Source organism: Xenopus laevis, chromosome 6S (genome assembly GCF_017654675.1).
Source record: "Xenopus laevis strain J_2021 chromosome 6S, Xenopus_laevis_v10.1, whole genome shotgun sequence".
NCBI classification, from domain to species: domain Eukaryota; kingdom Metazoa; phylum Chordata; class Amphibia; order Anura; family Pipidae; genus Xenopus; species Xenopus laevis.
In genome coordinates, this window is record NC_054382.1 from 125,640,479 (window position 1) to 125,656,953 (window position 16,475).

Genomic DNA, 16,475 nt, shown 5'->3' on the forward strand with positions numbered 1-16,475 from the left:
TACCTGCTATCCCACAGTCACACTCCCTTCCCAGAGACTATTATCCACTGTTACTATAGGCACCATCTCTCCCTACTATACCTGCTATCCCACAGTCACACTCCCTTCCCAGAGACTATTATCCACTGTTACTATAGGCACCATCTCTCCCTACTATACCTGCTATCCCACAGTCACACTCCCTTCCCAGAGACTATTATCCCACTGTTACTATAGGCACCATCTCTCCCTACTATACCTGCTATCCCACAGTCACACTCCCTTCCCAGAGACTATTATCCACTGTTACTATAGACACCATCTCTCCCTACTATACCTGCTATCCCACAGTCACACTCCCTTCCCAGAGACTATTTACTATAGGCACCATCTCTCCCTACTATACCTGCTATCCCACAGCCACACTCCCTTCCCAGAGACTATTATCCCACTGTTACTATAGACACCATCTCTCCCTACTATACCTGCTATCCCACAGTCACACTCCCTTCCCAGAGACTATTATCCACTGTTACTATAGACACCATCTCTCCCTACTATACCTTCTATCCCACAGTCACACTCCCTTTCCAGAGACTATTATCCACTGTTACTATAGACACCATCTCTCCCTACTATACCTGCTTTCCCACAGTCACACTCCCTTCCCAGAGACTATTATCCACTGTTACTATAGGCACCATCTCTCCCTACTATACCTGCTATCCCACAGTCACACTTCCTTCCCAGAGACTATTATCCACTGTTACTATAGGCACCATCTCTCCCTACTATACCTGCTATCCCAAAGCCACACTCCCTTCCCAGAGACTATTATCCACTGTTACTATAGGCACCATCTCTCCCTACTATACCTGCTATCCCACAGTCACACTTCCTTCCCAGAGACTATTATCCACTGTTACTATAGGCACCATCTCTCCCTACTATACCTGCTATCCCAAAGCCACACTCCCTTCCCAGAGACTATTATCCACTGTTACTATAGGCACCATCTCTCCCTACTATACCTGCTTTCCCACAGTCACACTCCCTTCCCAGAGACTATTATCCACTGTTACTATAGGCACCATCTCTCCCTACTATACCTGCTATCCCACAGTCACACTCCCTTCCCAGAGACTATGATCCACTGTTACTATAGGCACCATCTCTCCCTACTATACGTGCTATCCCACAGTCACACTCCCTTCCCAGAGACTATTATCCACTGTTACTATAGGCACCATCTCTCCCTACTATACCTGCTATCCCACAGTCACACTCCCTTCCCAGAGACTATTTACTATAGGCACCATCTCTCCCTACTATACCTGCTATCCCACAGCCACACTCCCTTCCCAGAGACAATTATCCCACTGTTACTATAGACACCATCTCTCCCTACTATACCTGCTATCCCACAGTCACACTCCCTTCCCAGAGACTATTATCCACTGTTACTATAGACACCATCTCTCCCTACTATACCTTCTATCCCACAGTCACACTCCCTTTCCAGAGACTATTATCCACTGTTACTATAGACACCATCTCTCCCTACTATACCTGCTATCCCACAGTCACACTCCCTTCCCAGAGACTATTATCCCACTGTTACTATAGGCACCATCTCTCCCTACTATACCTGCTATCCCACAGTCACACTCCCTTCCCAGAGACTATTATCCCACTGTTACTATAGGCACCATCTCTCCCTACTATACCTGCTATCCCAAAGCCACACTCCCTTCCCAGAGACTATTATCCACTGTTACTATAGGCTCCATCTCTCCCTACTATACCTGCTTTCCCACAGTCACACTCCCTTCCCAGAGACTATTATCCACTGTTACTATAGGCACCATCTCTCCCTACTATACCTGCTATCCCACAGTCACACTTCCTTCCCAGAGACTATTATCCACTGTTACTATAGGCACCATCTCTCCCTACTATACCTGCTATCCCAAAGCCACACTCCCTTCCCAGAGACTATTATCCACTGTTACTATAGGCACCATCTCTCCCTACTATACCTGCTATCCCACAGTCACACTTCCTTCCCAGAGACTATTATCCACTGTTACTATAGGCACCATCTCTCCCTACTATACCTGCTATCCCAAAGCCACACTCCCTTCCCAGAGACTATTATCCACTGTTACTATAGGCACCATCTCTCCCTACTATACCTGCTTTCCCACAGTCACACTCCCTTCCCAGAGACTATTATCCACTGTTACTATAGGCACCATCTCTCCCTACTATACCTGCTATCCCACAGTCACACTCCCTTCCCAGAGACTATGATCCACTGTTACTATAGGCACCATCTCTCCCTACTATACGTGCTATCCCACAGTCACACTCCCTTCCCAGAGACTATTATCCACTGTTACTATAGGCACCATCTCTCCCTACTATACCTGCTATCCCACAGTCACACTCCCTTCCCAGAGACTATGATCCACTGTTACTATAGGCACCATCTCTCCCTACTATACGTGCTATCCCACAGTCACACTCCCTTCCCAGAGACTATTATCCACTGTTACTATAGACGCCATCTCTCCCTACTATACCTGCTATCCCACAGTCACACTCCCTTCCCAGAGACTATTATCCACTGTTACTATAGGCACCATCTCTCCCTACTATACCTGCTATCCCACAGTCACACTCCCTTCCCAGAGACTATTATCCCACTGTTACTATAGGCACCATCTCTCCCTACTATACCTGCTATCCCACAGTCACACTCCCTTCCCAGAGACTATTATCATACTGTTACTATAGGCACCATCTCTCCCTACTATACCTGCTATCCCACAGTCACACTCCCTTCCCAGAGACTATTATCCACTGTTACTATAGACACCATCTCTCCCTACTATACCTGCTATCCCACAGTCACACTCCTTTCCCAGAGACTATTATTCACTGTTACTATAAGCACCATCTCTCCCTACTATATATACAGCCTATATACTACTTGGTTAGTAGGACATGATGACTGTGCCAGTAGCAGGTGCGCAGCTGAAACTGCAGTATGACATCATTCCCTGCTCCGGAGCCAGCATGGACGCACAACGCCTCATTAGTGCTGCTAGGATTCGCTGTCAGCTCCTGTGTTCTCTCTCTCGCTTATATTGAGAGACACATCTCCTAGAAAGCTGCCTTGGGAGGAAGATTGGTTGAGGGGAGGTTTTGGTTTCATTTAACTGTTAAGCAAACAACACAATTCAATTTACTTTGCTGAAGTGAAATGTTGCCCCCCTTGTTTTTATATTAAAGGAGAACTAAACCACACACCAATTTGCAACGCTATAGGATATTTTAAAACATACAAAAACCACCTTTTGAATATGGCTTACTTTTTGTACAGATGACCACTAGGGGCACTCAACCCACTATTAACCCTTTTAATCATATTTTTTTCCATATAACACCAGCATATTATCCTTAATTAATGTTCAAGAAAAAGCTGATACAAAGAGGAATTGGATTATAAAATAATGTTGAGATTTGTATACTAGGCCAGTGCTCCCAAGCATTTCCATGTAGCAGGCCAGCAATTTGATATGTCTCTGTAATGGCTGCGGTCTTTTAGCAGATGATCCCCACTGAGTGCATCACCTAAAAACACATGACAGTGATCACTTTTTTGAGAAAAGCTAAGCCTTTACATCTTAAGATGAACTAAAACTTTTAGCATCCTATAAAGCAGTGGTTTCCAAACTTGGGGGGAGACTAAACCATTAAAAGAGGGTCCCAGGACGAAGGACAATTAGGGTGAATGTTGAGAATGTATGTTTATTTACTGACTTTCTTTTTCCTGGAACTGACAGATTTATGATGGATTGAGGTTTTTTTTTTTGGTTTTTTTTTTACCTGTGAGCCGCATTTATGTAAAAAGAAGTGGGGAGCAACACAAGCATGAAAAAGTCCCACGGGTGCCAAATAAGGGATGTGATTGGGTAATGGTAGGTCCTATGTGGACTGGCAGCCTACAGGAGACTCTGTTTTTATCCAAAACTTGCCTCCAAGCCAGAAATTCAAAAATAAGCACCTGATTTGAGGCCACTGGGAGCAACACCAAGGGGTTAGTGAGAAACATGTTGCTCATGAGCTACTGGTTGGGGAACACCGAGTTAAGATTTCTGGCCTTGTTGATGGCTTAAACCATTCAGAAAGGTTACAGAAAGGAGTGTTGCATTTCTCCCATTTTCTTATTAAGGCTACTTCATTACAGGGGTTGTTCACCCTCAAACATTTTTTTTCACTTCAGTTGGTTTCACCAGAAATAAAGACTTTATCCAAATACTTTCTATTTTCTATGTGTGACCGTAAGTGTAAAGCGTAATTTTTCATCTCCTAAGGGCAGAGACACACACTAGAGTCCTGCAGTGGGTCGGGTACCCTTGGGTTACCTGCAAAAAAGCGAGCACCCTGTGCAATGAGGGGAGGATTTTCAGGTGCCGGTATACCTCCGGGTCTGCGTTTCGCGAGTCGGGTTGCTGGTCTCATCTAAATTTCTTATCTTATGTAATATTGTCTATATTTTACTGCTTTTAAAGTTTTACAAAACTTGTTTCTGTCCCGCCCACTTTTGATGACATCACTTCCGGTTTGCAGCACCATCACTTCCTGTTTGGTGGTCGGGGGGTTGCAGATAAGGCATTTGCGGGTCCTGGGCGGGTAGCGGATCAAAGTGGGTAAATATGCAGGTTGCGGTTCGGGCTGCAGGTCCGGGTCTTTGGTTTCGCGCAGGACTCTTAACACACGCTCAGATTCGGGTAGATTAGTCGCCCAGCGACTAATCTCTTCTTCGTGGCGACTAATCTTCCTGAACTGCCTCCCACCAGCTGGAATGTAAAACGTAGACGGGATGGAAAACGGTGGGCGTCGTTTTCCGAACTTCGTAAAAGCAAGTGCTCTGAGTGCCATTGAGCGAGTGATTTAGATTCTAGCCGACGGGAGGCAGTTTGGGGAGATTAGTCACCATGAAAAAAAGGCGATTTATCTCTGGGCGACTAAATCGCCCAAAATTTGAGCATGCGTCTCTGCCCTAAAGCAGCTCTGGGGGGGGGGGGGGTCGCCGACTCTTAATTTAGTTTATACATTTGTTATATTTAGCCCTGCTGAGTAATATCCCTGAGCTTTATTAAACACAGAAAAAAAGTAGAATTGATACAATAGTTGCAAATGGATAGTTAAATGGATCAGTTAATTATATCAACTAAATGTAGCAAATTGTAACAGTTTAGATTGCGCCTGGATCACTGAGCTGAAACACCAGAGACAGAAACATCAAACTTACATTTTTGGAAAACGGTAAAAAATAAAAAAAAAATAAAAAAGCAATCGGAATAAAGTCTTTGTTTATGGGGAACAATCTGAAACCAACTGAACTGAAAAAGTGTTTGGAAGATGAACAACCCCTTTAAAGATGTTCGTCCGGACTTTGCAGAATGATTGTGACATTGATCTGCTTTCGTCTGGGTGTTGAGTCAGACCTGCTTCAGCAGTCACACTTTCTGTGGGTGTTCGAGTGTGCGGATGATGTTCTCGTACTGGATCAGCAAGGTAGCGGATGAGCCATCTGTTGTGGTTTTCACACTTCAGCTACATTTCTCTTTACAGAATGACAACCGCCAACCTCAGGGGTCAGCCCTTGTTTATTAAAAGAACAATATGGCATTACTGTAGCAACTGAGCTTGAATAAATCCAGGTATGGGACCTGTTATCCAGAATGCTGGGGATTTCTAGTTAATGGATCTTTCCATAATTTGGATCTTCATACCTTAAGTCTACTAAAAAAAATCATGTAAACGTTAAATAAACCCAATAGGCTGGTTTTTCTTCCAATAAGGATTAATTACATCTTAAGCTGGCCATAGATGCAAAGATCCGATCGTACGAATCATCGTACGATCGGACTTTCCCATCTCCCGACCCGCCACTAACCATTCAGATCAAAGTCTTACCAGTCAGATTAGTTAAAGAACAGATCAGCAATGTTCTGCCCCTGACAGCAATCGTACGATATCTATGTCCAACCAAAGCCAGTGACAGTCTCCCACTGAAAATCGTACGATCGGCAATACACGCAGAGATATTATCGGCAGCCGACAGAAATTTTCTAACCTGTCCGATCAACCAAACGACTGATCTCTGCCGGACGAAAAATGTCGGGACTCTCCACACACGGTTCGAAAATCGTACGAATCCTCGATTCGTACGATCAGATCTTTGCGTCTATGGCCAGCTTTAGTTGGGATCAAGTACAAGCTACTGTTTTATTATTACAGAGAAAATGGAAATCATTTTAAAAAATTTGGATAAAATGGAGTCTATAGGAGAAGGCCTTTCTGTAATTCGGAGCTTTCTGGATAATGGGTTTCCTGATAATGGATCCCATACCTGTACCATCATGTTCAAATACAGAGTAGAACCGCCTTCTCCAGTAAGAAATTATTCATGTTTTGCAAAGTCAGCCAACAGCCACATTAGAATTTTTTTTAGAGCAAAAAGAAACATTTTCAGGTTGAACTCAATGGCTGCGAGTCTTTTTTTTTTTTTTTTTTTCAACCTCAGCGCTATATAAAGGTGCTTCTCGGTAGTGCTGTCTCCTTGGAAACCACAAATCGGAAATTTCGTTATCTTGCATGCTCTTACATGTGAAACCAGCTTGAATTGCACCGACACATTTACTCTGAAGACGTTACAATTGTTGCTTTATGACATTATCCTCGGCAGACAATGCCCCCCCCTTCTTTTCACTTTAGTTGCGCCGCTGGTTTAACGATTTGTAACAACACTTTGATTTCTGCTGATTGTCAGTGGAGCTGGTCGTTAGCCGCTAATTGTATGCATAGTGATCAAGCTGGCACGGGGAGGAATTATTTAGCTACTTGCTACTTAAAGGGACAGTTCACCTTCAAAACACTTTTTAGCATTTTCAAATGGCGAATTTTTAAATTGCTCCCTGTTTTCTTTTTTTTTTTTCCCTTAAATATAGGTTTCAAAAATGAATTGGTTTCATTTTCCTCCCTCTTAACCAGTTCTGTAAGCGAAGGCTTGTTAAAGAGATTCTGTCATGATTTTTATGGTGCAGTTTATTTCTAAATTACACTGTTGACACTGCAAATAATTCACTCTACCATGTAAAACTTCTTTCCTGAACTAACAGGTATATATTTTTTTTTAGTTGTAATATTGGTGTGTAGCTGCATCTCATGTTATTTTGCCTGGTCATGTGCTTTCAGAAAGAGCCAGCACTTTAGGATGGAACTGCTTTGTGGCGGCTGTCGTTTCTCCTACTCAATGAAACTAAAGGAGTCGCAGTGGGACAACGATTTTTACTATTCAGGGTAGTGGCAGATGGGGAGGTTGGTCGCCCAGCGACAAATCTCCCCTACTTGGGGCGACTAATCTTCCCGATATGCCTTCCCGCCAGCAAGAATAGAAATTGCCAGCGGGATGGCATACGTATCGCTTCCGATTTCCGAAGTCGTCTGAAGTTTCCTCGTGAGGCAACTTTGGGTGACTTCGGAAATATGCCATCACGCCGGCGATTTGTATTCTTGCCGGCAGGAAGAAATTTGGTAAGATTAGTCGCCTGAAATAGGGGAGATTTTTCGCTGGCCAACTAATCTCCCCCTCTGCCAATACCCTTAGGGTAAGGGCACACGGGCAGATTCGGGGAGATTAGTCACAAATCTCCTCTTCTTCGGGGCAACAATCTCCCCGAACTGCCTTTCCCTACCTTCCCACCGAGTAGAATGAAAAGTCTCCAGCGGGATGGCACTTGCTGCGCTTCATTTTCCAAAGTTGCCCGAAGTTTCCTCGTGAAGCAACTTCGGAAAATGAAGCGCCGCAAGTGCCATCCCGCTGGAGACTTTTCATTCTAGCCGTTGGAAGGCAGTTTGGGGAAATTGTCACCCCGAAGAAGAGATTTGGTGCCCCCGGTCCCAAGCATTTTGGATAACCGGTGCCTTACCTGTATTAGAATTCACTATATCATATTTGAAAGCTGATGTTTATGTGGAAATTTGCATGTTTTTAATTCTTCCCTTTTTTATTTGGTTTGCAGGCTTACAATTAAATCCATCCCTATGCTGATACATAGCAACAGACAGCACTGGCCTTGGAAAACCTGCGGGGTTTAAAGACTATTGTTACCTGAGTGAATTAACTCTGCATCCAGCTACTGCAGACTCTCCTAGTCCATCCTCAGCATGGCTAGCAAAAGGAAGTCAACCACCCCGTGTATGGTGCGAGCTTCTGAAATTATCGACCAGGAGGACAACGATCTCGATAATGTCGACGAAAACTCTGTCACGCCTGGCCCAGACCCAAATGACGACTGGTCAGGAGACAAAGACAAACCTGTGAAGGAAACGGAAAACGATAAGCCCTCTGCTGAAAATCAATCCAAAAAACTTCAAGGGGGTTATGAGTGTAAATACTGCCCCTACGTCACCCAAAATCTCAATGAATTTACTGAACACGTTGATATGCAGCACCCCAACGTAATTCTCAACCCACTTTATGTCTGCGCCGAATGTAACTTCACAACCAAAAAATACGACTCCTTGTCCGATCACAACTCGAAATTTCATCCCGGCGAAAACAACTTCAAATTAAAGTTGATGAAACGCAATAATCAAACTATCCTAGAGCAGTCGATCGAGGGAAGCGTTAACATCAGCGTTGCTCAGGAAAACTTTGACGGTGACGACAGCCCGTCCGGGATTTCCGTAAGCAAAATGCCAATGATGAAGTTCGGAAAAGCACGGATGGAGGGTAAGAAAGCAACAAGGTTGCACAATAACTTTTATGATGGAAGCAACATTACAGAAACAAATGGTATTTCCAGTGACCTGCGTGGGGATATTTTGACTCACGTTTCCCCTTTTGTTCAGCTTCCGCCCAATATTAACCTTCTTCCAAAAGTCCCAGTGCCTCTGAACAGCACCAAATACAATTCTGCTCTTGACACAAACACGACCTTGATCAACTCGTTCAATAAATTTCCTTACCCAACCCAAGCGGAGTTGTCTTGTTTGACTGTTGTGTCCAAACACCCAGAGGAACAGATTCGAATATGGTTTGCTACTCAGCGGTTAAAACATGGCATCAGCTGGTCTCCGGAGGAAGTTGAAGAGGCAAGGACAAAAATGTTCAATGGCACTATACAGTCTGTCCCCCAAACAATTACTGTCTTACCAACCCCCATAACCAATTCAACGAAAATCTCTCAGCCTCTTATCCAGACTGCTTTGCCGTGTCAGATAATTGGTCAAACTGGGCTAGTCTTTACTCAGGTGGCCAATTCACCCGCTGCAACTGTCCATCCATTTTCAGCTAATACTGGTGCTATTTCTAATCAAACCCAAAAACAGCAGATGCAACAAGACACACCAGAGTCCAAACGGCAAATAATTACACACAAGCCACCAGCAATTCAACCCAAGTTGAATGCCACACCGCTAAATGAACGTAAAAAGACAAAGGAGCAGATCGGGTTGCTGAAAGCCAGTTTTGTTCGAAGCCAGTTTCCTGACGACACTGAAATCTATAGACTAATTGATGTTACTGGGCTGTCCAGAAGTGAAATTAAAAAGTGGTTCAGTGATCATAGATACAGGAGTCAGAGAGGAATAGTTCATATCACGAGTGAATCCATAGCTAAAGACAAAGTAACATCTAGGTCTACCCGGGGTTACCATCCATACAGAGACCTCACTCCTCAGAAGGTCACCGAGACGACGGAAGAACAGCTTGCTTGTCTCGAAAGCAGTTTTCTTAAAAGTTCGTATCCAACTCAAAATGAAATGGATCATTTAAAAGCTGAGACTAAAATGACTCGAAAAGAATTAGACTTGTGGTTTTCAGAAAGAAGAAAAATCAGGGATTCCATGGAGCAAGCTGTGTTGGATTCTATGGGCTCAGACAAAAATGATACCATGCCCATGAATGGGGCTTCTCCTCAAAGGGGAAATGTATCTGGTTCTTGGCCAGAAACCACAGCACCATGCAAGTCTAAGCAGGAACAGCTCCATTTACTAAAAAGTACATTTGCAAGAACCCAGTGGCCTTCCCCACAAGACTACGACCAGTTGGCATTGCAGACTGGTCTTGTTCGGACTGAAATAGTGAAGTGGTTTAAGGACAATAGGTGTGTTCTAAAAACGGGGAGCCTAAGGTGGATGGAACAATACAGGAAACATTATGAGCGCTCTCTAGACGAGAGAAGAAAATACATAAAGATGATTTCAGCCACCGAGGTCGGAAAGGACACTCTAACAAGGTATTTCCAAGAGTACAACCAGTTACACGAAGAGGACATTGAGCTCTTGAGTTCAAGGTTACAGATAAGTCCAGATGACATAAGAGTATACTTTGTGGAATGGCAGCAACAAGCAGCATTCGATCAAATGGAGAGCAGTAGCCAAGATGAAGACGCCATGACAGAAAATGAATTCACAGGCAAAGACTGGGCCGGTGGACCTCTGGCAGATGATGAGGCTATTTCTGATGGTGCAGACAGCTGGGGACAGGCAGCAGCGGACACTCCAGAAGATACGCCTAATTAAGATAATGATGGTTAGTCAAGGTAATGTTCTTGCACATTCTGTTGTAACTGATTGTGCTGATAGGGATAAGCCCGTTTGATGATGATAATGATGATAATAATAAAGTATATTTTGATCTCTAACAAGCAGTGTCCATATTATCCTCTTGAACTGATGGGAAGAAATACATATTTTGAGAGGAAAGGGGTCCTCTTTAATGTTACATAGTAACATAGTAAGTTAGGTTGAAAAAAGACACATGCCCATCAAGTCCAACCTTTTAAATCTATATATAATCTGCCTAACTGCCAGTTGTTCTAGAGGAAGGCAAAAAAAAACCCCGTTTGAAGCCTCTCAAATTGGCCTCCGAGAGAAAAACGTTTCTTCCTTACTCTAAGATGTCAATGGGACCAGTCCCTGGATCAACTTGTACAATGAGCTATCTCCCATAACCCTGTATTCCCTCACTTGCTAAACACCATCCAACCCCTTCTTAAAGGAATTGTTCAGTATAAAAATAAAAACTGTGTAAATAGATAGGCTGTGCAAAATAAAAAATGTTTCTAATATAGTTAGTTAGCCAAAAATGTAATGTATAAAGGCTGGAGTGACTGGATGTGTAACATAATAGCCAGAACACTACTTCTGCTTTTCAGCTCTCTTGGTTTACACTGACTGGTTACCCTGGTTACCAAGCAGTAACCAATCAGAGACTTGAGGGGGGGCCACATGGGTCATATCTGTTGCTTTTGAATCTGAGCTGAATGCTGAGGATCAATTGCAAACTCACTGAACAGAAATGTACCATGTGGCCCCCCTTCAAGTCACTGACTAACTCAGAGTTATAGAGCTGAAAAGCAGGAAGTTGGATTCTGGCTACTGTATTACACATCCAGTCACTCCAGCCTTTATACGTTACATTTTTGGCTAACTAACTATATTAGAAATGTTTTTTATTTTGCTCAGCCTATCTATTTACCCAGTTTTTATTTTCACACTGAACTATTCCTTTAAAGCTATCTAATGTATCAGCCTGTACACAGTCAAAGGAATGAGGAGAGCAATCCAAAAGCAGAGTAACTGCTACAATGTGATTTATAAGTGTTTTGTAGTTGCTAATAAATCACATTGTAGCAGTTACTCTGCTTTTGGATTGCTCTCCTCATTCCTTTGACTGTGTACTTATATTGAAGACTTGCGGTGAAGTCTTGGAGGAAGGAAGCACCACTACATTTAAAGCTTGGCAGTGCGCTGACGTGATCTACTATAGGTATCGGCCTGTACCACTGATTTCAGCTCTCACTGTAAAAAACCCCTACTGAATATTTAGCTGGAACCTCCTTTCTTCTAATCGGAATGGGTGACCTTGTCACAGCTGGAAAGACCTACTGGTAAATAAATCATTAGAGAAATTATTATATGATCCCCTTATATATATTTATACATAGTTATCATATCACCCCTTAAGCGCCTCTTCTCCAGCGTGAACATCCCCAATTTGGCCAGTCTTTCCTTATAGCTAATATTTTCCATACCTTTCACCAGCTTAGTTGCCCTTCTCTGTACCCTCTCTAATACAATAATGTCCTGTTTGAGTGATGGAGACCAAAACTGTACGGCATATTCTAGATGGGGCCTTACAAGTGCTCTATACAGTGGAAGAATGACCCCCTCCTCCCGTGACTCTATGCCCCATTTAATACAGCTCAAGACCTTATTTGCCCTTGATGCTGCTGACTGGCATTGCTTGCTACAGACAAGTTTATCATCTACAAGGACTCCAAGGTCCTTTTCCATAATGGATTTGCCTAGTGCAGTCCCATTAAGGGTATAAGTGGATATTTTTACATCCCAGGTGCAGGACTTTACATTTATCAACATTGAATCTCATCTGCCGCTTAGCTGCCCAGATTGCCAGTTTGTCAAGATCCTGCTGCAAGTGCCACATCCTGGATGGAATTAATTGGGCTGGATAGTTCTGCAAAATACATTATTTGCAATAACCTCCCCTAAGTCATTAATGAACAAGTTAAATAAAAGTGGACCCAATACAGAGCCCCGAGGAACTCCCCCTGGTTTAAGCAGAGGTGTTTTTTTCAGGCCATATGTAGAAAGAAATCCTAAAGCTACTCAGAGGGCAAGAGGTTCAGGAGGTTTTGGTACTGTTTGTTGGAACTCTGAATTAGTGCTTTAAAGTGGACCTGTCACCCAGACATAAAAAGCTGTATAATAAAGGTCCTGTTCAACTTAAATATGAAACCCAAATTATTATTTTTTTATTTAAGCATTCATAGTTGTAAACTTTTTTAAAATTCTCAGATGTCAATCAAATATTGTCTGCCCCTCCTCTATGCCATAGGCAACAACTTTCACTTTCCATTCAGCACTTCCTACTTCCTGTCACTGCTCTCCCCACATTCCCCCAGTTCATATAAACATTATGTAAACCCAATCGGCTGGTTTTGCCTCCAATAAGGAATAATTATATCTTAGTCGGGTTCAAGTACAAGCTACTGTTTTTAAATCGAGAAAGGAAATCAATTTTAAGCCTTTGGATTATTTGGATAACATTGAGTCTATGGGAGACGGGCTTTCCGTAATTCGGTGCTTTCTGGATAAAGGGGTTCCAGATAACGGATCCCATACCTGTATATTTATTACTAGGGCTCCCCTAAAGCCTTACCCGATCTATAGGATGGAGTGGAGTAGGGAAACTTCATAATAGGGTTATTGTTGACCCCCCCCCCCCCCCAAATGCTCTTTTTCGCTTCATGCAGCCCTGTGCAAGTCTGAAAATGACATTTTTTTCCTACTATATTAATAAAAAATTAGAAACCTTTCTCAAATCTTTCCTAAGCAGAAGAACATCAAAGCAGCCTCTTTCTCCTGACAACTTCCTTGACCACTTGGTGGTCAAACTGGTGGGAAAATGACCAGCAGGTGGCACTGTTCATTCATATTACTGGGGGCAGCTGGGAAACTGACAATATGTCTAGCCCCATGTCAAATTTCAAAACTGAATATAAATAAAAAATCTGTTTGCTCTTTTGAGAAATGGATTTCAGTGCAGAAGTCTGCTGGAGCAGCACTATTAACTGATTCATTTTGGAAAAAAATGTTTTCCCATGACAGTATCCCTTTAAGTGATCTGTGGTTAGAGACATAGTGGGAAGGAGGTCCCTGCCCTGTAGAGCTTACAGTCTAAGTGGATGGGAGGCTAACACACAGGCACAAATTGGAGGGGAAAAGTGCACAAGGCAAGGCATAGTCAGTAGGCACAGGACTAGGCTAATGTTCTAGTGCTCCAAATGGTAGACGAGGAGATTGAGAGATTCCTTGCGGAGGAATGAAGGGATGGAATTCGAGGAGCAGCAAAATAGAAGGGGTTGAGAGAAGAGGTGGCAGTGGATTGTGTGAAGAGAAGGTGGCTCTGAGAGGAGCAGAGAAGATGACCAGGAAAGTCCAATGAGCCAAGAGAAGAAATGTGAGAAGCAGAGGAGTGAAGGGCGTTGAATGTTAGTAGAAGGAGTTTATCCAAGTAGTAAAAGGATGTGTGTGCTTCAACCACCTTTCAAAACCCTTTCGGGCAGGGTCTGCCAGGGGCAAAACATATAGTAGAAAATATATTACTGCAGCACCTCTTTGTTGCAAAAGTGAAAAGGTTGTGTTTTTTCCTCAGTAAACAGGCAATGTTTCGGGCTTAATCTTGCCCTTTCTCAAGCTTGAGAAAGAGCAAGATTAAGCCCGAAACGTTGCCTGTTGTTTACTGACCAAATAAACACAACTTTTGCAACAAAGAGATGCTGCAGTAATATCCTTTCTAATAGAAGGAGTTTATATCCTTTGCTTAACAGGCAGTCATGCGAGGGATTTTAGTTGGGGATGAGCAGGTTCTCTTTTAGGAGAGAGCAGGAGGATCCTGGTAAGATTGGAGGGGAGAGAGATGGGAGTCAGGAAGACCAGTAAGGAGGAGATTGCAATAGTCTAAACGGGATAAGATAAGGGCATGAATAGTTTGTGTAAAATGCTGCCATGAGAACCCTTTCCAGTCTAAACTAAAACTTGGACGAACGTTCATCTTGCAGCAGGACAATCATCCCAAATACAAGAGTAGTTTATCATTGGAGCAGCTCAATCATTAAAATGCGTTTGTGCTCAATACAGCTGACAAAAAGTAATTCTACCTGAGCAACATGGAGCAAATATTTCTGGAAGAAATGGGCCAAAGATGGCTCCTGGATAACAATTCAGCCTAGAATGTTCATTAAAATCAGAGAATTTGACTAGAGGGGTCTCAATAATTTTGCATATTCGAAATAAATTCAGTAGATACCATAATATGCCAAATCTGAGAAACACGCAAATGAAATTATCTTCATGTTCCACATACTCCACATACATTGCTTCTCAGTAAAATATTTTTAAAAGGGCAGATTTATCAAGGGTCGAATAGACAATTTGAATTGTCATGTTCAAAAATTCACACATTTGTTTTGTAACCCCTCTATTCGAATGTAAAATTATCACATCTCGACCGTGGAAACAGTCCTAATTCTAATATTCACCACCTAAAACCTGCCGAGTTCATGTACAAGTTAATATCAGAGGTCCGTTGAGCCATTTGGAGATGTTAATAGCCTTCCTCACATTCAAGGTTTTTTTTCTAGAGAAAAATTTGATTTGTACGAATTGAATATGATTCCAAATTTTAGGTCGGACCCATTTGATCGAATTATGTGTATATTAACACAAATTTGATATTCGACCTTTGATAAATGGGCCGCTAAGTGTCTAGAAATGATTAAAAGATAATTCCGATTTTTTATTTATTTTTTTCTCTTTCAGGTTATCGGATCCTGTCCAGTATCTGGGATGGTTGTAGTCTTTGCAGATAATATAGAGATATATTTTCCTACAAGAACTGATAAAGAAAAGAAAAAAAATCAAGATTATTGGTGAAACCCTGACCCAGAATTCCTGGATTCTAATGAAGTTCTTTTTGCCAAAGAACTATGTTCTAGAAGACCATTGTACATTTTCTTTTTTTTTTTTTTTCTTTTTTTTTTTTTTTTTTGTGCTAATCCTGGAATCATTTTGAATTCTGAAATAATTGAAAAACAAGTCGGGTTCCCCTTTTTATTTGACAGATTATACATTTGCATTTTTATTTTCTTCTTTTTTAACCATGGAATTGTTTAGAAATAGTGACCACTAACTTGTTCTATTGCCCCTGCCTGTGTATATATTTTTACTTCTTTGTGGTCCGTCCATTCAATTGTGGGACCACTGCCTCTTAAAGGGATACTGTCATGGGAAAACATTTTTTTTTTTTTGTTTTTTTTTCAATCAGTTAATAGTGCTGCTCAAGCAGAATTCTGCACTGGAATCCAATTCTCAAAAGAGCAAACACATTTTTTATATTCAATTTTGAAATCTGACATGGGGCTAGACATATTGTCAGTTTCCCAGCTGCCCCAGTCATGTGACTTGTGCTCTAATAAACTTCAGTCACTCTTTACTGCTGTACTGCAAGTTGGACTGATATCACCCCTCCCTTTTCCCCCCCAGCAGCCAAACAACAGAACAATGGGAAGGTAACCAGATAGCAGCTCCCTAACACAAGATTTCATCTCCCTGGTAGATCTAAGAACAGTACTCAATAGTAAAATCCAGGTCCCACTGAGACTGATTCAGTTACAGTGGGTCTGGCTCCAGCGACAAATCTCCTCTTCTTCGGGCGACAATCTCCCTGAACTGCCTTCCCCCTGCCCTCCGCTGGCTAAAATGAAAATCGCCTGGGGGAAGGCACACGCGGCACTTCATTTTCCGAAGTTGCCTCACGAGGAGAGATTGTCGCCCCAAAGAAGAGGAGATTTGTCGCTGGGGCGACTAATCTCCCCGAATCTGCTTGT

General features: G+C 42.6%; 1 protein-coding gene across 3 annotated transcripts in view; it reads left to right on the plus strand.

Moving 5' to 3' along the window:
• The window catches only part of LOC108695431 (zinc fingers and homeoboxes protein 2), a 53,853-nt gene extending 38,365 nt beyond the window's left edge, over positions 1 to 15,488 (plus strand). For 2 of the 3 annotated variants that reach the window (XM_018223927.2, XM_018223930.2), the window contains exons 3-4: positions 8,079 to 10,604; positions 15,409 to 15,488. In XM_018223927.2, coding sequence (XP_018079416.1) covers positions 8,224 to 10,584 — 2,361 coding nt within the window. In that variant the 5' untranslated portion in view covers positions 8,079 to 8,223 and the 3' untranslated portion in view covers positions 10,585 to 10,604; positions 15,409 to 15,488. The remainder of the gene's footprint in view (positions 1 to 8,078; positions 10,605 to 15,408) is intronic. The other variant, XM_018223931.2, reaches the window with a different exon arrangement.
• Positions 15,489 to 16,475: the final 987 nt, after the last annotated feature.